The sequence below is a fragment of the Labeo rohita genome, chromosome 21 (genome assembly GCF_022985175.1).
Source record: "Labeo rohita strain BAU-BD-2019 chromosome 21, IGBB_LRoh.1.0, whole genome shotgun sequence".
Classification (NCBI taxonomy): domain Eukaryota; kingdom Metazoa; phylum Chordata; class Actinopteri; order Cypriniformes; family Cyprinidae; genus Labeo; species Labeo rohita.
Window position 1 is genome coordinate 26,043,049 of NC_066889.1, and position 27,174 is coordinate 26,070,222.

Here is a 27,174-nt window from a genome sequence, read left to right on the forward strand (position 1 = left end):
TTATATTTTCTGTTTTAATTTTAGCTAAAGTTTTAGTAATTTAGTTCTGTATTTTTGTCATTTTCATTCGTTTTTTTAATGTCTGCATATGTTTTTATTCATTTTTATTCAGGTTATTTTGTTAAATCATGTTAGACTAAATAAAAATTAGAAATTTTGTTTTGGCAACTACCTGAAATCATTTTAAATATCTGATTTATCTGATAAACTAAACGTTTATTTCAAGAAACAAAAAGGGAGTTAAGTAGTTTTCATTAATATTTTGAATTGTTTTCATTTTAGTTAAGTTTTAATAATTTTTGTCATTTAATGTGTTTTTCAAATATGTCTATATAGCTTTTTATTAATTTTTATTTCAGTTTTAGTTTCAGTTATTTTAATAAATCATGTTAGACTTAATAAAATTGAGAAATGTTGCTTTGGCAACTAGCTAAAATATATATATATTTTTTTAAATATTAAAATTTTTACTTATTTTGCTTCACTTAATGTTTATTTTATTTAAAGAAACAAAAGGGAATTTTTTTTATGTTTTAGTTTTATTTGACTAAAAACCCTGGTTATTAAAGTCTAGGTCAACATCAATGCAAAGGGATTTTATTTATTTATTTATTTTTTAAATTCTGTTCAGTTTGGCCACTGCAAATGGGTTGATGCTCTTAATTTTGCTCTCAAAGTTCACCCAACCATAGTCTCACAAACTCCTGTGAGAAACACTAAACCATGTACTTCAAATGCACAATCAAATCAAGTGCCTTATAGCACACAAAAACACACACTAAAGCATGTCCAGCGTGAAGCACATGTGATTGACAGCGCAAGTCGTCGTCTCCACGTGCGTTTCTACCTTGCTGCTGAGTCATAATGAGGACGCCACTGAGCGTGCTCCGAGAAGAACGGGGTCACCGCAGCAACGCCGGCCGGCTGATGGGCACCAAATGAACAAATTATGACGCGGCCCCCGGATTGTGATGGGGTCAAACGCCCCCCACCCCGCGCTCAGCCCGTGCTCGCCCTCGTTCGCCCCCCGCTCGCCCTACACTGACAGTTCAATTTCCCTCCGACGCCCCGCGTTCGGCCCCCATTCGCCCCGCGCTAATTATGAATGAAAAGTTATCAGCCGGCTCCCCCGGCGCGCGCTTAAACAGTATTTCAGAGCAGATCCGCACGTCAAAATGTTATTAGAAACGGGAGGAGCCGAGGCAGATAGTTCGCACGCTGACCCCGGATCGGCTAAATACCGCCGCTAACCGTCCCAGAATGCATCGGAGTGTCTCTCTATTTCACACACCGTTATTTCATCGGCCAAAGTCACACACACACACACACGGAGCCGTGTCGTATGAATATATTTTCATACATCTGCATGCGCGCACCTAAGAAAGACCAGCTGTGTGACGTGACACGCCGTAATGAATGCCCGCGTTTGAATGCATGTATGTGCGAGCGAGAGAGATGAGGTTTATCCACCGTGACTAAGATTATAGCGGCCTGTAATGTATTTATGCATAGCATTGACTTTAAATAAGCCCTTTCTCTTTCTCTCAATCTCACCCTTTATTTCAGCTCTGATTAGCCTGCCCGCCGAGGCTCGTGGGTAGTATTCTAATGACCTGTGCCTAACAGCTTCTAGCTGCGCGGCGGCCCGGGCCTGACGAGCCTGTCAATCAAAGCGGCGCCGCTGACACCCGCCCAACGCACCGATACAGGTCACCGGGGCAAACCTGCCGTGATGGACAGGAGGAGAATAGGAATTCTGACAGATGGAGGTTGGAGCCTATAGGAAGTTTAAAAGTTTTCTCCGACTATGGGATATCGAGGATTGTGCGTTATAAGCGATCATAGTTCAACCACAGAGCTGTCAGTACAATGTCTGGAGTTTAATAGCATGCTCGTATACTCAAAGTAATAAATTGGTATGACCTTTGCATGCTTTTTGGTGCATTTTAACTACTATGTACAGTACTTACAACAAAAAATAAGTGCAATGTACTCATAAGGGTTATTTTTTAATTGACATTTATACATATTCTGAAAGCTGAATAAATAAGCCTTCCATTGATGAATGGTTTTAATATATTTACGGTAGGAAATTTATAGAATATCTTCATGGAACATGATATTTACTTATTATCCTAATGATTTTTGGCAAAAAAGAAAAATCAGTAATTTTGACCCATATAATGTATTTTTGGCTATTGCTACAAATATACCCGTGCTACTTAAGACTACTTAAGGTTTTGTGGTCCAGGGTCATATATGTGGCCCTTTATATTTGTAGCAATAGCCAAAAATACACTGTCATAATTTATGCCAAAAATCATTAGGATATTAATCAAAGATCATGTTCCATGAAGATATTTTGTAAAATTCCTACCGTAAATATATCAAAATGTAATTTTTGATTAGTAATATGCATTGCTATGAACTTTATTTGGACAACTTTAAAGGTGATTTTCTCAATCTTTGTATTTTTTTTGCACCCTCAGATTCCAGATTTTCAAATAGTTGTATCTTGGTCAAATATTATCCTGACATACATTCTAATATGCTGATTTGCTGTTCAAGAATCATTTATTATTATTAGTAGTAGTAGTAGTAGTAGTAGTAGTAGCAATATTTAAAACAGTTCAGCATTTTTATTTTAGGATTCATTGAGGAATAGAAAGATGCAAAGATCAGCATTTATCTGAAATAAAAAGCTTTTTTAACATTATACACTATACCATTCAAAAGCTTGGAGTCATTATAATTTTTAAATTTTTTTGGCAAGAAATTGTACTTAAAAGCAAAGATGTTTAAATTGTTCAGAAGTGATTATAAAATATTTATAATGTTACAAAAGATTTCTATTTCAGATAAATGCTGTTCTTCCTATTTATCAAAGAAACCTGAAAAATGCTACTCAGCTCAGCTTTTAACATAATAAAAATGTTTTGAACAGCAAATCAAAGTATTAAAATGATTTCTGAAGGATCATGTGACTGGAGTAATGATGCTAAGAATTCATTTTTGCAGTCACAAGAATACATTGCATTTTAAAATATATTCAAATAGAAAACAGTTATTTTAAATAGTAGAAGTATTTCTAAATTTTACTGTTTTTGCTGTACTTTGGATCAAATAAATCCAGGCTTGGTGAGCAGAAAAGACTTCTTTAAAAAACATTAAAAATCTGGTACTGTACATAGTAGTTTAAGCCACCTAATATAAAGTGGGACCTGGCAATTTATTGAAAAAAACGTATTTTCTAAATAATTAATGATATTAGGTACTGGAGAATATGATGGAATGGCTCAGGAAATTGTGACAGATAGATAGATAGATAGATAGATAGATAGATAGAGCATTACTGTTTAAGTTTTGTAGGTTTTTTTTAAGAAATTAATACTTTTATTGAGCAAGGATGCATTAAACTGATAAAAAGTTACAGTAAAAAAAAAAACAGTATTACAAAAGATTTCTATTTCAAATAATTGCTCCTCTTTTGGACTTTCTATTCACCAAAGAATCCTGGGAAAACTGCATCATGTTTTCCACAAAACTCTTAAGCAGCACAACAGTTTTCAACATTGATAATAATAATAAATGTTTTTTGGTCAGCATATCAGAATGATTTCTGAACAATTATGTGACACAGAAGACTGGAGTAACAATGCTGAAAATTCAGCTGTGAATCACAGGAAAAAATTACATTTTAAAATATATTCAAATAAATACCTCTTATTTTAAATTGTTATAATATTTCACAATATTCCTAATTTTACTGTACTTTTAATCAAATAAATGCAGCCTTGGTGAGCATAATATAAAAAAAAGTCCTTGTATTATCTATACTGTGTATTAACCTTTGCTTGTGTTTACTATGTAAAAATACATTTAATTCTTCTTTCAACACACAATATCTTTATCTATGCAATGCCTTTACAAATATACACAAGATTAAAAACACCACAAAATATTACCAACAATACGATCAAGGTCCAGATCCCGCTAAGAATCTTTAGCTTGAAATATGACAGCGGTGCAGGTCTATAAACGCGTGTATAGTGTGTGTGTTATTGTCGGGGGGTGTCTGTGGGCCGCTGGGATATTACAGTTCATGTGTCAATCCTAAAAGAGAAAGACACAGATAGTATTTGAGAAGAAATGACCACACATGCTTCATTCATCTCTTACTGACATCTCTCCCTCCCTCTCGCTCTCCTGATATCCCTCTCTCCCTGACACAGGACTCTCACGGGAGAGGAAGGAGCCGTCATACTGCAAAAGGTCAACAATCACATACGCTGACAACACACACAGACACACACACGCTGGACGCACACTGGAGGAGAAGAAAGAGGGAAGGCAATGAAAAACCAATCTATAATACAACAGCATAAAGAAACAAAGAACATAGAAGATGTCTAGATGGACACTAACAACAGATTGGAGTGGAAATGATAGAAAGGAAGAGGTGTCTACAGGACAGCGAGCTGGTCATTAGTGCAAAATAAATGAATATATAGTTAAATATATAGTTAATAGTCAGTTTATACAAACAAATGAACTCAAAGTATTCTAGAAAGCCTAATTATAACAACACAAAGTCGGACAGACACAACACACACACACACCTGTAAGGCCGATGTGGAGGGTGAGACTGAGAGTCCTTGCAGGTCAGACAGCAAACTAGGAGACAGGATGGAGCTCTTGGGTGTGGTGACTGGCGCAGGCGAGACTGTCAAACAAAACAATAAGAACAGCATTAACAACATAGTTTTCTCTATTTAACACATTTTACTAGATTTACCTGCATTACGCAGATTTACCCCCAAGATCAGCATAAAAACAAGTATAAGTTACATAGCCTTGTCTAAATATTAAGGTTTGTTTGTTTGTCCTGAACAGTTAAACTGCTTGCAGTTCTTCAGAAAAATTCTTCAGGTCGCACAAATGCTTTGGTTTTTCAGCATTTTTGTATATTTGAACCCTTTCCAACAATGACCGTGTGATTTTGAGATCCATCTTTTCACACTGAGGACAACTGAGGGACTCATATGCAACTATTACAGAAGGTTCAAACGCTCACTGATGCTCTAGAAGGAAACATGACGCATTAAGAGCCGGGGGGTTAAAACTTTTGAACCGAATGAAGATGTGTACATTTTTCTTATTTTGCTTAAATATATATTTTTTTCAGTTAGTACTGCCCCTCAGAAGCTACAGAAGACACAATAAGTTAAATTTACCCTGATGTTCAAATTCCAAAAGTTTTCACCCCCCGGCTCCTAACGCATCATTTTTCCTTCTGGAAAATCAGTGAAGGTTTGAACCTTCTGTAATAGTTACATGAGTCCCTCAGTTGTCCTCGGCATGAAAAGATGGATCTCAAAATCATACAGTCATTACTGGAAAGGGATCAAATACAAAAAAAAAAAAAAAAAAAAAAAAAAAGAATTTGCAGGACCAGAAGAATTTTTCTGAAGAACAGCAGGCAGTTTAACTGTTCAGGACAAAGTGACTCATGAACAACTGTCACTAAACAAAAAAACAGCCGTGGACCATTCAGGTAACAACACAGTATTTTCTCTTATGGACTATATGTAAATGTCTTATGTGAAAAATCTTATTCAGGTGAGTACTAAATACAAAAATAACATGCATTTTGTATGATCCCTTTTATTTTGGTAAAATAATTAACATTTTGCAGATTCTGCAAAATATATATTTTCTCTTCCAACTTCAAAATAGTCCTACAACACTGTTTTTAAAGATTTATTTTTGACATTTTTGACTTTTATTGATTGACAGCAGTGAGACAGTAAATGAAGTGGGAAAGAGAGGGGGACGGGACTCGAAGACTGGACACCCGAAGCGCAATGGCACTGCATGTCTACGCACTGCCCACGAGTCTATCAGCGCAACCTACAACACTGTTTTACCTTTTTTTGGAAAGGGTGTTTGACTCTCCTTGCGTGTTCACTTTGTAAACACTAGGTCAGTACTTCTACAGTGATGTAGGATGATTTTGAAGTTGGAGGAGAAAATGAGATGGGAGTTTTATGACCTACACTGTCTTGAACCAGAATACACAGAGTTCACGCAGAGCTAGACAAGATGAGCATTTGAGGTTTAAAAGTATATAAATATTTTTTTAGAAAATAACCAATTGTTTCACTTGATAAGACCCTTCTTCCTCATCTGGGATCGTTTAGAGCCCTTTGAAGCTGCATTTAAACTACATTTTAGAAGTTCAAACTCGGGGGACCATAGAAGTCCATTATATGTAGAAAAATCTTAAATTGTTTCTCAAAAACATCATTTCTTTACAACTGAAGAAAGTGAACTTCTTTAACTATGGAAATTCTACAGAAAGAAACTCACAGTCATCCAGATCAAGCAGAGACACTTCTTTCTTCTCAACCTGCTGAAAAGAAAAACATGGATGTCAGATGTTACACATGGAGCAAAACTTCATACCCACAACTCAGGACACTCTCTTGTTGTTCTCACCTTTGTGACCGGTTTAGACTGCACAGGTTTAGACTTTGTGTTCTTCTTCTGATCTGTTCCTGAGTCTGAATCTGAATCCAATTCTGATCCAGATTCTGATCCGGATTCAGATGAACTCCCAGACGAGGAACTCTCAGAGCCTGATTCGCTTTCGGATTCACCCTTTACAGTATTCCCATTTTTCTGCTTCCTGTTGAAGCAACACAGACACAGAAACAACTTAAGTATTTGTTTGAGTTCACTAGCCAAATTAATGCTGCAAAAATCAACCTACATCCAATAAACCAACTTCACTTCTTAATTTCATCCATAGCCTTTCCTTTTAAGAGTTTCTTATGCACTAAACACCACAATGAAATATGTAAAAACTAGGGCTGTCAGTCGATGATGTGTTGATTAATTAATCGTATTAATCGCAATATAAATTCGACTGTGAAAATACCCACAAAACATTACAAAACATTACAAATTGTAGCTTTAGAAAGAAATTTTATTTGATTCAACAAAATTTATTACACATAAACGTTTAGCCTGCAATGGCCTAACGTAGACTATAGAACATAAAAGACCATCATTTGAGAAACATCTCAGTATTTTTGGTTCATATAATGAAAGTCATGGTAACCAAAACATCTTTCAACAGTCTTCAAAATACTTTCTTTTACGTTCCACGAAAGAAAGGTTTAAAACAACACGAGGGTGAGTAAATTATGACAGAATTTAATATTTTTTGGGGTGAACTATCCCTTTAATGTTTTTATTATTATTGTTGTTATTATTATTATTTATTCATTTATTTATTTTTTAATGAAATTATACTCTAAATAAGAAACTAAATCTGCCAGCAGGTGGCAGTAAATGTCTTTATGAGTCATTCATTCATTTGATTCATTCAAACGGCTGATTCACTCAGGAATGACGTAAATGGCTCTCTTTATAAATGGGCTTTTTAATCATTGATTCACATGATTCTTTCAAACCGCAAATTCATTCAGAAAATAAACACTGCTGTGTTGCTCTGAGAAGCGCAACAATTCTGCTATGGCTTCAAAGGTAATATGTTCTCTGCAAAATTGAGCAAAAACGCAATATTGTATTTAAAATATAGCAAAACATCACCTTCTTATTTACTGAACTGTTCTATATAATCATTTAAGCTTGTGACAGATCGGGACAAAATCAGCACTGGTGTCATATTGCCCTTGTTGCCCGTGTGATACCATGCGATATATATAAATATGAAACAAAACAAATACATGGGCTTTTTTTTTGCACCATTTTCTGGGATTTTAGGGCATAACTGCCTTTATGGAGTTGTTTCCCTGGATCATATTTGTCCACAGTCAACTGTATAAAATATAAGATGATGTACAGGTCTGGGGGCACGGCCTGTGCGTTAACTGCGTTAAAATATTTTAATCACATTATTTTTTTATAACTAATTAATTAAGTTAACATGTTAAACTGACAGCCCTAGTAAAAACATGTTTAAATATAATATATTTAAAAAAAAATCCCAGGTCATTTTTGACAACCTAAAAAAACTGAACAAATAGCCATTACTAAAAAATATTTCAATATTCAAACATCAAAATGGACATTGTTTGATACAGAGAGAGAGCACAAGAGAAAAGGTTGGCTAAATTAGCAGCGGGAACAATGTCTGTTTAATTGTGAGATGATTAGATGGATTAATTTGGCCTTTGAATTTCATTTGCCCAGAACAAGCGACACACACACACACACACACACACACACACACACACACACACCATCTAACTGAAATGTGCACAGTTCAACGGCAGCATTAAAGCAGGTGTGTGTGTGTGTGTGTGTGTGTGTGTGTGTGTGTGTATTAATGAGAGCATTTCACGGTAGTTGAGGATGTGGGCGAGAGCCTTAAATTACGCACAATAATGATAGAACAGCAAACAAAACAGGCAAAGAGTGTATCACACACGTGTGTGTGTGTGTGTGTGTGTGTGTGTGTGTGTGTGTGTATTAGCTGTTTAATTACCGCCTCTAATAAAGGCAGAAGGGTCAACTACAGGAACGTTACATCACAACAATTAACAGTGCAAACTAGGTGTGTGGACTGGATAAAGAAAGTCATCATGTTTGTGTTTTTTTATGCCTTGCAAATGTAAACATTTGTGTTTGTGTGATGAACTAAACATATTCTGCTGATTTTAAACTTGTTTCTAATGTTAGCAAAAAAGCGATTTTTGATCAATTTGGAAGCAATGAGAATGGGTTCAAAATTAAAAACTGCTTAATAAATGATAACAAAATGTGCATTTATGAACTTTTTTCCCAGATATTTTTATATTTTGAAACAAGCAAACTAGAAATGCAATAAAAAAAATATAAAGTGAATTCTGGCACACAGACATGCATTGCTAAAAATAAAAAGCATAGTTTCTTTGTGGTGGGGTCGGCGAAAATGTTAAATTACTGACATTATTGTTGAGGCCTGGCGTGTGTGTGAGCGAGAGAGGGAGAGAGAGGGAGTGTGAGAGTGTATGTGTGTGTATGAACAGATGGAGGGGGAGATTATTGGTGCCACATTTTATTAGTCACGTTTTATGCTGCAGCATACACAATCACACCAACACGCACACTGAACACACACATTATTTACCTTCTGCACATATATAAAACCCAAGTTGTACATTGTGCATCCACTTGCGCGCACACTTGAGCAAAACACACCCGTATATGTGGTTAAAATTACCAAAGTCAATCTCACATACCATCTGTCTATATATTTATGTGCATAAACACTTCAAAACAGGCAACAGCATGTGATGCAAGTATAAAGCATGGGAATTCATAACACTTACTTTTTCTGTAGTGTTCAATGGGTGTTTAGGAAACATGCATGACCTTTAATGAAGGTTTATGCATAAGTGATGTGTCTATTTAAATAAAAACTGGCTGATTTCTAAAATACAGCACAGTTGGAAAGTTTGGGGTTGTTTTTTTTAAAGAAGTCTCTTATGCTAAGCAAGGCTGCATTTATTTGATCTAACTATACAGAAAAAACTATAATGTTGTGAAATATTATTACAATTCAAGTGGTTTCTATTTAAATATATTTTAAAATGTAATTTATTCCTACGATGCAAGGCTGAATTTTCAGCATCCTTACTCCAGTCATCATTTTAACATTTTTTAAAAGCCTTTATTGTCACTTTTGATCAATTGAATGCATGCTTGCTAAATAAAAAAATGGTTTTTTTTTTTTTTTTTTTTTTTTTTTAAATCTTACTTAACTATTTTTATATTCTGCTATATGTCTTAAATACAATTTTGAAAACAGCTGGGAATTTATTTAGAAAGGATGAATGTGATTGGCCATTGGAATACAGAGCAAGTTCATGATTGGTTCATTTAAATGAGGTCATTTACACTGAGTGCGACCAGTACCTGTCTTTGCTGTCCGGTTTCTGTTGTTGTAGTTTTTTGTTTTTTAGAGTTTTCTTCTTCTTTTCTGAGTCGGATTCACTTGAGCTCTTCTCTGATTGGCTGGAGCTGCTCTTGTTTGAATCATCGCTGTTCTCCTCACTCTCAGATTCACTTTCTGATTCTACATGCACACAAAAACATGTTAAGACAAGCCTCAAATGAGCAAAAACATCCTCTTAAAATCTTATGTTTTACCTTCACTGCTGCTGCTACTGCTGTCTTCACTACTGCTTCCCTCTTCCTCCTCCTCCTCCTCTTCCTCCTCAGAATCAGAGTAGAACTTCTCATCTGATTTGGCAGGTTTGGATTCACCAAGTGCTGGTGCTCCAGCTTCTTTGACCTGCCCCAGTCACATGCGAACAGGAAATGAGGTCATAATAATTTGAGACTTGGTAACATCATTGCACTATGAATTAACTGAATTTTGAGGCCCTTTAATTATATAGATATAATAAGACATTATTTTAAAAAAAAATTAAAAGGGAGTCTTACCGGTTCTACTACCTCCACATTTCTCACTGATTGGTCAGGAGCAACAGCCGGCCAATCAGAAAGCTCCAGGTATCCACTGGCCTGAGAATTGAGTGTATGAGAGAGCGTGCCAAGCTGAAACCGGTCTCGATCTGAAAAATGGACAAAAGAAGCGAGAAATAGATAAGTTAATATCTGTTTATGTTAAATACTGTGCAGTGTCAGCAGCTGGAAACCTTTAAAGGGATAGTTCACCCAAAAATGAAAATTCTGTCATTAATTACTCACCCTCATGTCGTTCCTAACCCGTAAGACCTTTCATCTTCACAACACAAATTAAGATATTTTTGATGAAATCTGAAAAGCTTTCTGACATTGCATAGACAGCAACACAACTACCACGTTCAAGGCATGCATCGTGGTACTCGTGAACACATGGTGTAGACTGACACGGAAGAGAAGAAATTGTTAAATAAAGTTGTTATTTTTGTTTTCTTTGCACACAGAAAGTATTCTTGTATCTTCATAACATTACGGTTGAACCACTGATGTCACATGGACTATTTTAACAATGTCCTTTCTACCTTTCCGGGCCTTGAACGTGCTGTCTATGCAGCGTCAGAAAGCTCTCAGATTTCATCAAAAATATCTTGATTTGTGTTCTGAAGATTACGGGTTTTGAGCAACATGAGAGTGAGTAATTAATGACAGAATTTTAATTTTCGGATTAACTATCCCTTTAAGGTTTTATATCAAAGCAACACCTCTGGTCATACGCTAACAGAAACATTAGTTTATTGGTAAAACTTGTCAGTAAAGGTAATTCAAAAATTATAAAGTCCAAGTAAATACATACAATAGAAAATAATTTAGAAATGCAAAATAAAAAAAGAAAACTGAAAATTTACATTTGATTACGCTTTCTAAATTCACTGGTATCATTAAAATTAAATCACAAGTTATTATATTCTAAAAACAGAAAAATCAACTTAAATATTTAGTAAATATTTTCCAGATAATATGAAACAATTTTAATATTTTCTTTTATTTTTCATTTTAATTAGAGTATTAATACAACAATATTAAGTATAACATTTAATATTATATTAATTATGGATATAATCATGGATATACACTACCAGTCAAAAGTTTCTAAACAGTAAGATTTTTTATGTTTTTTAAAGAAGTCTCTTCTGCTTACCAAGCCTAAAACAGTACAATTTAGATTTTTTTACTATTTAAAATAACTGCTTTCTATTTGAATATATTTTAAAATGTAATTTATTCCTGTGATTTCAAACTGAATTTTTAGCATCATTACTCCAATCACATGATCCTTCAAAAATCATTCTAATATTCTGATTTGCTGCTCAAAAAATGTATTATTATTATTATTATGTTGAAAACAGCTGAGTAGATTTTTTCAGGTTTCTTTAAAGAATAGAAAGTTTAGAAGAACAGCATTTATCTGAAATAAAAATCTTTTGCAACATTATAAATGTCTTTATCATCATTTCTGATCAATTTAACGCATCCTTGCTAAATAAAAGCATTAATTTCTATAATTTCTTTTCAAAGCTTTTTTATTTCAAATAAATGCTGATCTTTGGATCTTTCTATTCATCAAAGAATCCTGAAAAAAATCAGCTGTTTTAAATATTGATAATAATAATGTTTCTTGAACAGCAAATCAGCATATTAGAATGATTTCTGAAGAATCATGTGACACTGAAGACTGGAGTAATGATGCTGAAAATTCGACTTTGCATCAAAGGAATAAATTACATTTATAATGTAACTATATACACTATATAAATTTATTCAAATAGAAAACAGTTATTTTAAATAGTAAAAATATTTAACAATATTACTGATTTTGCTGTATTTGAGATCAAATAATTGCAGGCTTTGTGAGCAGATGAGACTTCTTTAAAAACATTTTGACATTTTGGTAGTGTAATTCTAAATATTATATAGTAGATTGTGTGTGTATATGAGAATAAAGTTAAATCTACTGTAATCTACTCTTCATCATAAATGTGGCATAAAAAAGTTGGAAAACAAACTTTAGTGTGTTGAACAAGCAGACAGTCAAAACTTCTGCTATGCAAGACTAATAAACTAAGATCTTCCACTTTATGCCTCCAACTTTGGATATTACTGTACTTCTTTGTCATAATAAACAAAAAAGCAATACGTGTCTGCACAGGCCTTCAAAAGACCTGCTGGATAATTGACATTAAACTGGCAGAAATGCCACGGCATTCAGGTCTGCCCGTGTGCCCTTCTCACAATACGCCGGGTGAGTCCCGTAATAACCAAGGTATATGAACGCATAATCACTGTGGCTCTGCAGAATATAAACATGAGCGAAAAACGCAGCCGAACGCAGTGCATCCAAACCACCAATATTAAAAATGACAGCAGCAGTTAAATATCTCGCAAATGTTATAGGGTAAGTATATGCCGCATTAATGAAATAAAGACTAATGGGTGTATGTTTTAGTATGCTAATTTATTTTAATCTATAGTAGAATCATGTAATCATTGTATTAAAACAAATTAGAGCACAGATTTTATATCAGCACATTATGAATGTAGTTTTTCAGCTAAACCATGACAATTCGCCCAAATCATATGTCAGAACCGGCATCTATACATGACTTAAAAAAAACACACAAAGACGTGTCGCTTCAAGTTTCATCACAGAGAAGCATAATCAGCCCTTACAAACTTTATTACCTCCTATTAAGAGCGGGACACGCTTTAGCAAGCACCGAGAACGATACTCAGCACAACAAAAATTACCCCCAGCGACAGCCGGCATCAATCACACAGAGCGCATCCTTTGCGCTAAACCTGAATCCATCCATCCGTCCATCCGTGTATCTACAGGAGCAAATGAGTAACACCCTTTTCCTGCTCGTGAGCGTAATTACTGCCGCTTAATTGCAGGTGAAGCACGTAAACGTACAGGAGGTAGTAGTATATCGATGTGTGGGCGTGCGCGGGCCGGACGGGACGCCCAGATTCGACTGTCTGTTATCAAATTACGCCGAATCCAACAATTCAATTCCGCGTGGGAGGAACAGAAGGCGTAGCCTACAAATCCACTCGGTTAATGCAGAAAAAAAAGCTGGGAAAAAATAACCGTGTGCCGTTTGATAGAATAGGTTGTGGAGTATTTCTGCGTGCTGTATTGATGTTTACGGGTTAGCGCTGCTGTCATGGCCCGCGGGGATGAATTCCCATGACAGTGTTGTGTGTTTCAGTTCTGAAGCCCTGCTGGAATGGAATGATGTGATGAAATAAGAGAGAAGTGAGAGAAATCGATGTCAGCAGAACTCTTGAGTTCGTAGAGATGTGGTTGTGGCGTTTAGAATCGGAGCATGATGGTGAACTGACTGCTTTGGATTTTTGTTAACTGCTTCCATCATGCAACAAAGCTTTAAATAAAGGCTAGAGGTTACAGATCTGTGGTGGGAACTGAAAGGTGGTAGGTTCGACTCTTGCACAGAATGGTTTCAGGCATCACTTATGACCACTGAATTTCCATGACTTAAAAATTATGTGTATTGATATTATATCATATTATAAAGGATGTACACTACAGATACTTAAATTACTCTTTATAACTTATCCGGATATGAAACACTACATTTTCTTTTGCAGAATATATTGTATTATTTAACTTCCATTTAAAATTAAAAAACACCTGAGAAATTTATTTGACTCATGACTTTTGTAGGCTTGTAAACCTACATTACTTTTCATGAATTTTCATTAGTTTTTTAAATTAATTTTTACAAATCATTTTCACAGAGACTGTGAAAAGAAAAACTACTAAGGTAGTTAACTAATATATACATTTATTATAAAATATGTTACATTTATTTAAACAAATTTAAACAAAATAAGTAATATATATATATATATAATTTTTCCCCTTTCCCAGGCCTAAAAAACAAATTATTTATTTTGTTTATTTTTAAATAAATGTGACATATTTTATAATAAATATATAATAAAATTGTGTAAAATACATAATATATTTATTATTTATTATTTTTAAAAATCATTTTGCATCAAAAAAAATTTTTTTACACAATGTGTTTACTACAGAAATTTAGACTCTTGAAAAAAAAAAATACTGTTTGCAGTTTTATTCAATTTTTAAAAAGTATCTCAGAGAGATTGCAATAACAAAAACAATTTCTAGCTGTTTAAATATTCTTCTGAAATGTTAATATTTAACTACAAAAATTATATTCACTACAGAAATTTAAACTGACACTATATGACTTTCGTAGACCTGAAAATCTATATTATTTGCAGTTACATTAATTGATCTATTTCATTTTACAAAGTCTGAAACAACTAAAAGTAATTTCTGGCCAATAAAATATTTTACTAGTTTTTTTTACTACCTAAATCCAAATATTTTTTATTCTCTAATGAAATTTAAATTATTTTTAAACACATTTCCAGGCCTGAAAACCTACATACTTTACAGTTTAATTCATTTTTAATACAGTACTTAATTAAAAAAAAAAAGTATATATACTCAATAAACAAAATGTAAATGACTCTTTATGACTTTTCAAGGTTGTTACCTTTGAAGGCAGACTGCAGGACAGGAGCCGGTTTGGGCGCCATCAGGATGCGGCGAGCATATTTGCTCAGAGCTCCGCTCTTCTCGTTTGGGACAATCAGCTGACGAATGAAGCGCGTTCGGTCTCTGATGTCATAGTTCTGATCATACTTGCCCAAGTTCAGAATGTACTGAGTCAGCAATTTAGTCTGTATAAGAGGAAAAAAGTTATATAAAACACAGCCGAAACACACCCCCACCCACTCAAAGTGTGATTTGATTTTACCTGTTTGGAGTTAGTCAGGTACAGTTTGGCAGCAAGGTTGACTGTCTGAAGTTTGACAATGTCCTCCTCGTTGGTGAAGGACTTGGCCATCTTTCGCAGCACGTCAGGGGCGATTTTAGGCACGTGTTCACAGTATTCACCCATCAGCCACAAGATGCTGGCTCTTGCCATTGGGACCTAAAGAAGCAAATTATATGAATCAGACTGTAGTTGCACTCTATATCGTTACCGTTGTGTAATATTGCACTCGATGCTCACAGTGATGTTGTCGAAGAGTTTGGCCATGTGTTTGATGATGTCACTGTGCTGTGACGGCTGAGTCTGCAGAAGTTTCTTGATGACTACGACGCTTTCTGCAACAACAGTCTCTACAAAAAGAAAAAACATAAATACATTGATAAGCCAATGCACTGTATGTCTTCACTGTGTTAACAATAACTAACTGTAGTAACCAGTGTTGAGAAGCACCTAAGCAGCAGTTTAACTAGATTTTAAGCAGTTTGAGGTGAGGAATTAATACACACAATTCTATATTTAATGTCTTTTCTTATATGTAGCTTTAGTGAGTCATTTTAGTGAACTGATTCATTCAGGTGATTCAGACGAATCAAGACCCTGTGATCCATTTTTATAGGTAAATGCAGTTGATCATTTTTTTGTGTTTCCTACTTTTATCAGTTGTACATTTTATGCAATTTGTATGTTAAATGTAATGCAGTTACCCTTGTATAGAAATACACATATATTTAAGATTTATATTTAATTATGTTCATTTATTTTTTAGGATTTCATGCCATTAGAGCAGCAAATAGCTAAATTCATAGCAAAATAATCAGTATTTAAAAAATACGTATGCTTATGATATAATTTCAATACATTTTTTATAATAATTTAATAATTTTGCCTATTAAAAACAATCAACATACAAAAATATACATACATAATTAAAATAATGCTAATAACAAAAGTAATAATAACAATTACATAGAACCTTTTAATTTAATGTATGATAAAAATTCTAAAATTTTCTATTTTCAGGATATTTTCTAAATATGTTGTTGTTTCATATTTAAAAACTGACTTTCTATTAGAATGTTTTGTAATATGTTTCTCTTCCTCTTTCAATAAAATTATGAAAAAGTTATATTTTAATTTTGGCCTAAATCATATCATATCTTATTATATATATATATATATATATATATATATATACATACATACATACATACATACATACATACATACATACATACATACACACACACACACACACACACACACACAAACACTACCAGTCAAAAGTTGAACAGTAAGATTTTTAAAGTTTTTAAAGAATTATTTTCTGTTCACCAAGCTTACATTTAAAATAAAAAGAAAAGAAATTAATAGAAATTAAAACTTTTATTTAGCAAGGATACTTTAAATTGATCAAAGGTGATGATAAAGACATTTATAATGTTACAAAAAATTTCTATTTCAGAAAATGCTGTTCTTGTGAACTTTCTATTCAAGGAAACCTGAAAAAAATTCTACTCAGCTGTTTTCAACATCATAATAATACATGAGCGGAAAATCCGAATATTAGAATGATTTCTAAAGGATCATGTGACTGGAGTAATGATGCTAAAAATTCAGCTCTGAAATCACAGGAATAAATTACATTTTAAAATATATTCAAATAGAAAACAGTTATTTTAAATAGTAAAAATATTTCAAAATGTTACTGTTTTTGCTGGACTTTGGATCAAATAAACTGACGCTTGGTGAGCAGAAGAGACTTCTTTAAAAAAACATTAAAAATGACTGGTAGTGTGTACAGTGTATATATATCATAACATCCTACTGTTTAAAGTTCAAAATATGTTCAAGGAGTTTTATGAATTATTACGCAATCTATGTAATTTGTAGAAGAATATTCATATTTGCATGGTGATAATGACTCTGTCTTTATCGTCACTTTTGTCTTTACACTGCAAGACAATGAACTTCATCATATTGCCATCTGGAGGCAACCAGAAGCACTGCTGATAATGACTGAACAATAACTTCAAAACCAAAAGGCTCCAGTGAGGTTAGTGTATTATTACCGTCTCTGTTGGACAGCAGCAGGACCAGGCCGTTGAGGCAGGTGTCAGTCACTTCAGAGATGTTAGTGGCACAACGGCCGATGGCCTGGATGGTGGCCGCTGCAAACGCCTTATCCTGACTCTTCACATATGTCTGGAACACACATAGAGCTGCTTAAAACTGCTATTCCTCAGCTGTGTTTCTAAACCTAGCGAGCTTACACAGACAGGATTTTTAGAAATTTATGAATATTCAAATCACAGTATTTACCTCAGATTTCATCTTAAGATTCAATTTTCTCCCCTCAGATTCAGTGTAATATATAAAACTTTACCTGGAATTCTCTTAGTATGGTGGAGATGTTTGCTTCATTAGCCAGGTTGGTCAAAATCTCCAGCTGAAGGATTTAAACAGAGGCAAAAAAACACTTTAGATAAGCCACAAAACATCAGCAAACCAGCAGATGTGACACATGAAGGTAAATCAACGTTTTACCTTGAGTGTTTTGATGTGTGTGGCATCTGTGGACCTCACATAGAAGCTCTTCATGAAGGGCTCAAACATCCCCTAAAAAAACAACATAGACATTGATTTGATTTACCCTAATAATTTCTGAGTTTACCTCAAAAAATGTACACATATTGTACTCAGAGTTTACTCTTAATATTTACCTTAGATTACATTCATTTACTTAAAGATTTTCCTCAGACATTCAGGTCAAATTTAGGCATCAGTTGAGTGCTTACTTTAACTGATACCTCAGATTTTACCTCAAGGTTTTCCTCAGACACTACCTCAGTTCATTTGAGCCTTAACTTAGGCCTACCTCAGATTTTAACTGTGTTCACCTCAAAAGATACATTAGATATTTTATCAGATATCACCCTCAGTTCACTTGAAACATAATTAAAGCCTTCAATTTTACCTCAATGACTACCTCAGATCTTACCTTGCAATTTACTTACCTCATGATTTCCCTCAGAATTGAGGGCTACCTCTGATTTTACCTCAAAACTTACCGTAAGATTTACTTCATATTTTACCTACTTATTTCTCCCAGAATTGAGGGCTACCTCTGATTTAATCTCATTGTTTACCTCAGATCTTACATTGAAATTTTATATATTTATTTATTTTATTTGTATTTTACCTCATTCCCTCAGAATTGAGAACTAACTCTGTTTTTACCTCAGAGTTTACCTGGGATCTTACCTCGCAGGTTTCATTTATATTTTAGCTCACGATTTCCCTCAGAATTGAGGGCTGCCTCTGATTTCACCTCAGTGTTCACCTCAGATCTTACCTTGCAATTTACTTCATATTTTACCTCATGATTTTCCTCAGAATTGAGGACTAACTCTGATTCTACCTCACAACTTACTGTAAAATTTACTTCATATTTTGCCTCATGATTTCCCTCAAAATTGAGGACTACCTCTGATTTTACCTCAGAAAATACTGTAATATTTACTTCATATTTTGCCTCATGATTTCCCTAAGAACTGAGGTCTACCTCAGATTTTTACCTCAAAACCTAAGGTAAGATTTACATCATATTTACCTAATGATTTCTCCTAGAATTGAGGTCTACCTCTGATTTTACCTCAGACAATATTCCGATATTTACTTCATATTTTACCTCATTATGTCTCTCTAAATTGAGCACTACCTCTGATTTTACCTCATTGTTTACCTCAGATCTTACCTCAAGATTTACTTCATATTTTACCTCATTTACCTTCATATTTTACCTCAGAAATGAGGACTACCTCTAAACCACGGAACTTACTATAAAATTTACTTCATATTTTACCTTATGATTTCCCTCAGAATTGAGGACTACCTCTGATTTTACCTCAGACAATATGGCAATATTTACCTCATAATTTCACCTCATTATTTACCTCAGATCTTACCATGCAATTAACTTTATATATTACCTCATGTTTTCCCCTTAAAATTGAGGACTACCTCTTATTTTACCTCAGATCTAACCTTGAAATTTACTCCATATTTTACCTCATGATTCCTCTCAAAAATGAGGTCTACTTCGATTTTGCCTCAGTGTTTAACTCAGATCTAACCTTGAAATTTACTCCATATTTTACCTCATGATTTCTATCAAAAATGAGGCCTACCTCGATTTTGCCTCAGTGTTTACCTCAGATCTAACCTCAAAATTTACTACATAGTTTACTTCATGATTTCTCGATGCCTTCCTCTGATTTTACCTCAGATAAAGCACCTGAAATAGACTAACACATTTAGGCCTAACTGATTCTAAATAATTAACATCGTTCATAATGTGCTACAGATTTCATAAGAACCGCAAAATGAAAGTTTCATGAGTCTGTACCTTCCTCTGAATGGACATGGTGGCGATGTTTTGCAACACGATGTACTGAACTTCCCTAAAAGAGCAGAGAGTGAAACCATAAACAGGAATTAGATTAGATCTTGATATCATCTCTATCTCATTTCTCTTATAGTGTGTATGCGTTACCTGTGGCTCCTCAAGAGCCTCACCAGGGACTTGGTGATGATGCTAAGTTCATGTTTAGGGGCCAAATGCCAGTACAGCTGAGATACTGCCATCACAACCTGACAAAGAGAGATGATTAACATTATAAATGAAGAGACTTTAAATGCTAAATCTAAGGTACTTAAAAGAATAACAATGCCTTTTCCATGTTGTGTTTTTATAAAAACAGAGAAAGGTGAGTAAAAGATGGTGGACATAAAAAGTAGCTCATGAAAGAGAGACAGATTAATGGAAGACGTGGTAGAGAGTCCCAAAGACATGTGAAGTGAGGGAAAGAGGAAGAGGAGGGTTTGAACGAGGTTGAAAAAGAGATAGATGGTGATAGATTAGGAAGCCTTCAATGTATGTAATGATTTTGTCTTTCCCAAATTACTTTGACCCCAATATACGAACAGGACAGCAGACTTCAACACATCAACCGCTAAACCAGCAGAGAGAGAGGGAGAGAGAGAGCTGATAAAGACAGAGTGCAGACTGAGTGTAGAACAAAGCAGGACAAGTTTTAATCAAAACATATCACACACACACACACACTAGAAAAAACACACATACACACAGACCTTGAGCTTCCAGGGTGATGGAGCACTCGAGTCACTCTGTGTGTGTGATGTAGGAGGGAATAACGTTTTCTGAGCACATTTCTAAGGCTGAGTGTGTGTAACGTGATGGAGTTGAGTTTGATACAGCCTTGATGCCGCTAATATTCTGATGTACAAACACGCACACACTCGCACTTAGACACAAAACACACACACTCAGGTGCGTCCTGAAGGCCTTCGCTATTGCTCAGAGTTGAACAGAAACGAGCATGAGAGAGGGAGAAAGAGAACTGGAGAGTGCAGATGTGTGTGGAAATGAGAGTTTGTTAAATATGAATTAATAAAGAAGAAGGGATGTAACTATCAGCTGAACACGCTTCAAATTACCTCAAACCGTAAATACAGGAATGAAACCAGCAATGATTGACAAAGTTTTTTAAAAAAAATCTTAATACTTAATAATTAAACTATATTAAATGTAATAGATTTAGGTCTTATTAATAACAACAACAGTAATAATAATAATAATAATATTAATAATTAAAGTCCAAAAAGAGTTAATGACAATATAAGCGTTTGGAAATATTATTTATTTATTTATTTTGATACAACAATACAATATAAAACATCATTTTAAAATGGAAAAATATTTATTATTGATTATTCATGCTGCTTTAATAATATACTATTAATAATACTAGTATTTATTATATAAATGATATTAAATGTAACAGATTATTATATTTGCATTAATAATAATAATAATAATAATAATAATAATTATTATTATTATAATTATAATAGTAATAGTAATAATGTAAAACACTTGAAATAATTTTATTAATTTAAATAATAAATAATAAACATATTACTATAACTTTTGGCATAAAAAATGCTATAATAATTATAACAATAATAAACAATTATTATTATTATTATTATTATTTCAAGTCTAAAATATTTAATATAATTGTTTGGGAATTTCAATTTATTATTATTTATTATTTATTATTATTATTATTATTATTATTATTATTATTATTATTTTTTACTAATATTGATACAACAATAATAAAAAAAAACATTTTCAAAATGTTTATTACTTATTATACATGCCACTTTAATAGTATTTGCTGTACATGTATGTGTTATATAAATGCTCAAAACTATATTGAAAGTAATTGATTCATATATTTGTATCAACAATATTATTTTAAATAATACATAATAAATATTTTTATTATTAAAAAAAATAATAAATATGTTAATATAATAATAATAAGTCCAAAAAGATTTAATATAATAATATAATTGTTTGGAAAATTCAATTTATACATGGCGCTTTATTAATATTTGCTAAACTAGTATTTATTATATAAATGCTCAAACTACTAATTTTAACAACTAATAAAAAATAATTTTATTAAGTTTATATATATATATATATATATATATAAATATTGACAAATAATAGAAATGTTGCTATAATAATAATAATAATAATAATAAAAATTAATATTATTCAATAATATTTATTTAAACAGAAACAGAGAGGTGTGTGTGTGTACTCACTGCAGTGTTTCTGCTTTGTAACAGTGGTTTAGTGTTTCTGAGCAGGAGTCTGTGGTCTGGATCCATGATGTACAGTTTGGACTGGTCCACTCTCTTCTCCTCCTCCGAATCATAAAATGCTTTCTCACTGTTTTCATCAAACACAGCATCCTACAATCACACACACAACTAATTAATACAAATATCAAAAATCCAGAGGTCATTAAACCAACTCCAAACCAAAAATGATTGAAAGGACCAAGAGAAGAAAAACTTTCTTTCTCTTCTGAAACAACCATCACTACAGTCTACATAACATCAATCAGAGTTACAGCATTTAGTCCTTTCCATCCCTCCTTCCTACCTGAAACCCTCAATGCTAGCATTGAAAAAGAAAACAAAATCAAATTCAGATCAGTCAATTTCAAACAGCAATTTTATGTTCCGCTAATCTTGATAAGCTGAGCTTTAAAAATATGTCAAATGATAATTGAACAGTTTGTGCTTAGACAGCAGCTCACCTCTCTCCACGGGCTGACAAACTGCGTCCTGGCGTAGCGTGTCAGCATGTGTATGATGACCACCTGACCCCACTCCTCCACGTCCACCAGCAGGTTACACAGCTTGCGATAGTTCTTATGGATCAGGTCGATCCGGTCGGGACAGACCTCCTCAAACGCCATCACCACACTGCCAGCAACCAGCTACACACACACACAAAAAAAAGACATATGATTTACATATGCATACAGAATTTTCGGTTTTCGGTTTTGTCCCAGAATTTTTATTTCAGTGCATCCCTAAATTATACATCACTTTGAAGTGGTTCTTTCACTATGAGGTACACTAGTAAAATAAAATTTAGAATTCTTGATTTTGATTGGTTGGCACACATTCCAGGGGTGTCAATCAAATAATTATGAGCTAAAATTAAAGGCCGTTTTAAACTATCTATCAATCATGAGTTAAAAGTAAAATAAAAATCTATATTAATTTATGCTAAATATTAATATATTACATTCAATTATTATAAATAATTGATATTGATATTATATATTGATACATCAAAATGATAATAATAACAACAATACCAATAATAACCATAACAATAACAATAAAGAATAATAATAATAACAGTTATTATTATTATTATATTATGTCACTATTTTTCATTTCAAAAGGCAATACAATATTTGTTTATTAATGATTAATAATTAAAATATATTATTTATTAATTAATAATAAATTATTTTAAAAGGTTTACATTTTATATATATATATATATATATATATATTATATATATATTATATATATGAATTCATATATAATCATGAATTAACAGTAAAATAAAAAAAAATATAAAAAATAAAATCTATATTAATTTATACTAAATATCAATATATAATATTAAATTATTATAGATAACTATATATATATATATATATATATATATATATATATACATATATACATATATATATATATATACATATATATATATATATATATATATATATATATATATATATATATACATATATATACATATACATATATACATATATATATATATATATATATATATATATATATATATATATATATATACATATATACATATATACATATATACATATATATATATATATATATATATATATATATATATATATATATATATATATGTATTCACTGCCATCCGTTTCTGTTTAAAGGAATATTTTTGGATAATATTCCTGGTACAAATCTGTCATAATAAAAACATTTACAATTACATTTTGCAATTGTAAATAGTGATACAGCAAAATAATAATAATAATAATAATAATAATAATAATATTATTATTATTATTATTATATCAGTATTTTTCATTTCAAAATATAATATAATAATATGTTTATTAATTATCAATAATTAAAATATATTACTTGTTAATTAATAATAACTTATTTTAAAATGTTTACATTTATATATATATATATATATATATAGTCAAATAAAATACAAATATTTAAAAAATTCCAAATATATTAAAACAATTAAAAACATTATTCCAATTTAATTAAAACATATTAAAAAATATTAAAGTGCATATATATATGTAACAGTGATAATATGGTATCAACTAAATAAATGACTCTGGGCGATTGGATTATTGTGGAGTTAATTAATTTAATTTTCAATATTTCTGTTTCAATAATTAGTACTGGTCTGAAAAATTAATCACAATTTGCACAATTTTGAGTTTCTACAAACGGTAACTTAAGAGTATTAAAGGGAAAAAACCCAAACTATCCAAAAATATTTGTGCACCTGAGCGACAAATCAACAAACCAGTTATTCAAACAATCCATTAGAGATAATTAGAAAAACATTATATTTAAATTTAATTGATTTATCTCATTTAAACACAAATAACTGTTTATAAACAAACAAAATTTTAAACTAAAGAAAAGCAAAACCAAGAATCAATCAATCAATTAATCTATCTATCTGTCTATCCATCTATCTATCTATCTATCTATTTGTTTTATGGTTTGGTACTCATGTGGAGAGTGTTGGTGTAAATACTGGCTAGTAATGTATTGTAATTCTACCTAACTGAACCTTGCTATAAATATATATTGCATTTGCACACACATGAAAAGAAGAACAAAAAGCATCTGTACACATTTACTATGACAGTGTGTCTGAAGTTATAAAACTCCACAGCCACACACAAACACATGCTGCACACACACACACCTCCACAGCTTCTGTGCAATTATCACTCACCCGCTTCTCCTGCAGCAACCCTAAAGTTGTGCTGGAGGTTCATAATTGCAAATTAAGCTGATTAGGTTATATATGCGTCGTAATTACAAACCTCAGTGTGGTCTCAAAACAAACAGATGCTTGGAAGATGACAACCTGTTCTGCTTCCCACCGAGCTAATATAACACACCACTCTCACTTTAGACTAATGAACTACAGTATATGAGAGAGAGTGTGTAAAAACAACACACACAGAGAGAGAGTTTGTGCAGGTCAGGTGCTTCATTCATCATCATGTGACTTCAGTTCCAACTCTGAGGAAGGAAATTACACGTAACCGATCACTTAAACTTTTGCAAAAAGGGTGCAAAATAAACTTTTTGCCACATCGGGCAGCAGCCATGAATTAATATTTTGCAACATTTATTATTACAACACCAGTGACGAGAGTTTGGCTTGTTGAGTTGTTCTAATAAAAATAGTTGAAAATAAAATGTATATATGATATATACTTTGATAAAAAAAAAAAAAAATTATATACATACATATATATATATATATATATATATATATGTATAATATGAATTAAATATGTGTGTGTTTGTGTATAAATAAATAAACATTTATAAATATATATACACAGACACGCAAACACAAACTATACACAAAAATGTTTATACAGAATATAATTTTTTATAGATTTTAATGTATTTTGTGGGTCTATAAATAAATAAATAAATATATTCAGACACACACACACACTTAATTTTTATATATTTTAATTAATTATTTTATTTGTAATTCTTGTTCCTAGTACCGTGGGGGTTTTTTTTCAATTATTTTACTTACACATATTTAATTTATATATATTTATATATTATATTTATATAAAATATATACTATATATTTATAAATATTTTATTATTTTATTAGTAATTTATTTTTATTTGTAACTCTTGTTCCCTGCACTGTTTGTGTGCGTATATGTGTATATTTTATTTATTTATTTATACATATTTAATTTAAATGCATTTTAATTATTTATTTTATTTGTAATTTATTTTTATTTGTAATTCTTGTTCCCAGCACCATGTGCGTATGTATATATATTTAAATCAATAAATTTCTTTGTTTACTTACAGTATTTAATTTTTATACATTTAAATTTTTTTATTAGTCATTTATTTTTATTTGTAACTCTTGTTCCTCATACCATCTGTGTGTGTGTGCGCATGTGTATTTTTAAATCAATTAAGTATTTATTTATATTTATTTATCTACTATATTATATATCTATTTATTTAATTTATATGTATTTTAATTATTAAATTATTTATTTTTATTTGTAACTCTTGTTCCCAGTATTGTGTGTATTTTGTTTCTTTATTTATTTACTTATACATATATCATTTATATTTTAATTATTTAATTATTTTATTAGTCATTAATTTTTATATATTAGTAATTTATTTTTATTTGTAATATTGTATATATATCGCTATAGATACTGGGAACAAGAATTACAAATAAAAAAAAATAATAATGTAAGGAAGGATATATATCGAGTACCATACTTTTATATTTTATTTGTAATTTATTTTCATTTTTAATTATTCTTCCCATTACTGTAAAATGTTAATATACTGTATATCAAGATACATTAATATAATATAATATAATATAATAAAAAAGAGAACAAAAGAAAACAAAATAAAATAAATTGTACACAATAAACCCATTCTTCAAGTCTATGATAAAGGGGTTAGGTCAAAAGTAACCTAAAAGTAATCTAAAAGTAGTCAGACTACATTACCTAAAATGTGCGTAATCCAAATTACATATAAAAGTTTATGGAAAATGAAAGTCAGTCAAAAATCTTAATTTCTTTTGTTTACTCTCATATTTCTTGGTTTATTTTTTACCGTTCATCTTTAGCTAGCATCTCCCCATCTTTCAGTTCCCATATTACCCAACAAGAGCGCCAAGGTAAACTCCATCCACCATCAACAAAGCTCTTACTTACACACACCTCATCAACAAAGCTCTGCTATCTCTGCTGCTTGACAAGACCTTAATGGAAAAATCACACTAAGCAAATGGTTCCTCTAATAACAATAAATTTCCTGTAAAATTATGAAGGGTACAGGACGTTTCCCTGGATCCATTTTGTCATGAATTCTAATTAAGGCCGGGCCGCACTGACGGGAGAGGAAACAGGGAATGCTGGGTCATCAGCGAGCGAGGAGAGATAGAGAGAGACGCTGGAACGACGCGCCTGTGATTGATGCTGTGCCTGCCGGTCAGACCGAAGACACACGCGCGCGCTCATATTTCATCAACGCCGACGCATCCCGGGCGAGCTTCCTTTAGCAGCTCGTAGAGATGTCTATTATGTCACAATAAAC

General features: G+C 32.1%; 1 protein-coding gene across 2 annotated transcripts in view; it reads right to left on the reverse strand.

Moving 5' to 3' along the window:
• Positions 1 to 27,174, reverse strand: part of ap3b1a (adaptor related protein complex 3 subunit beta 1a) — a 75,907-nt gene that overhangs the window by 32,467 nt on the left and 16,266 nt on the right. Inside the window, exons 7-22 of one of the 2 annotated variants that reach the window (XM_051093316.1) lie at positions 22,535 to 22,717; positions 22,035 to 22,184; positions 19,885 to 19,982; positions 19,738 to 19,792; positions 17,877 to 17,948; positions 17,716 to 17,778; positions 17,402 to 17,534; positions 15,573 to 15,682; positions 15,315 to 15,491; positions 15,051 to 15,237; positions 10,459 to 10,589; positions 10,162 to 10,306; positions 9,928 to 10,087; positions 6,499 to 6,688; positions 6,370 to 6,409; positions 4,620 to 4,723 (exon numbers count right to left, since the gene is read on the reverse strand). In XM_051093316.1, coding sequence (XP_050949273.1) covers positions 4,620 to 4,723; positions 6,370 to 6,409; positions 6,499 to 6,688; positions 9,928 to 10,087; positions 10,162 to 10,306; positions 10,459 to 10,589; positions 15,051 to 15,237; positions 15,315 to 15,491; positions 15,573 to 15,682; positions 17,402 to 17,534; positions 17,716 to 17,778; positions 17,877 to 17,948; positions 19,738 to 19,792; positions 19,885 to 19,982; positions 22,035 to 22,184; positions 22,535 to 22,717 — 1,998 coding nt within the window. Of the gene's footprint in view, positions 1 to 4,619; positions 4,724 to 6,369; positions 6,413 to 6,498; positions 6,689 to 9,927; positions 10,088 to 10,161; positions 10,307 to 10,458; positions 10,590 to 15,050; positions 15,238 to 15,314; positions 15,492 to 15,572; positions 15,683 to 17,401; positions 17,535 to 17,715; positions 17,779 to 17,876; positions 17,949 to 19,737; positions 19,793 to 19,884; positions 19,983 to 22,034; positions 22,185 to 22,534; positions 22,718 to 27,174 lie in introns of both variants that reach the window. The other variant, XM_051093315.1, reaches the window with a different exon arrangement.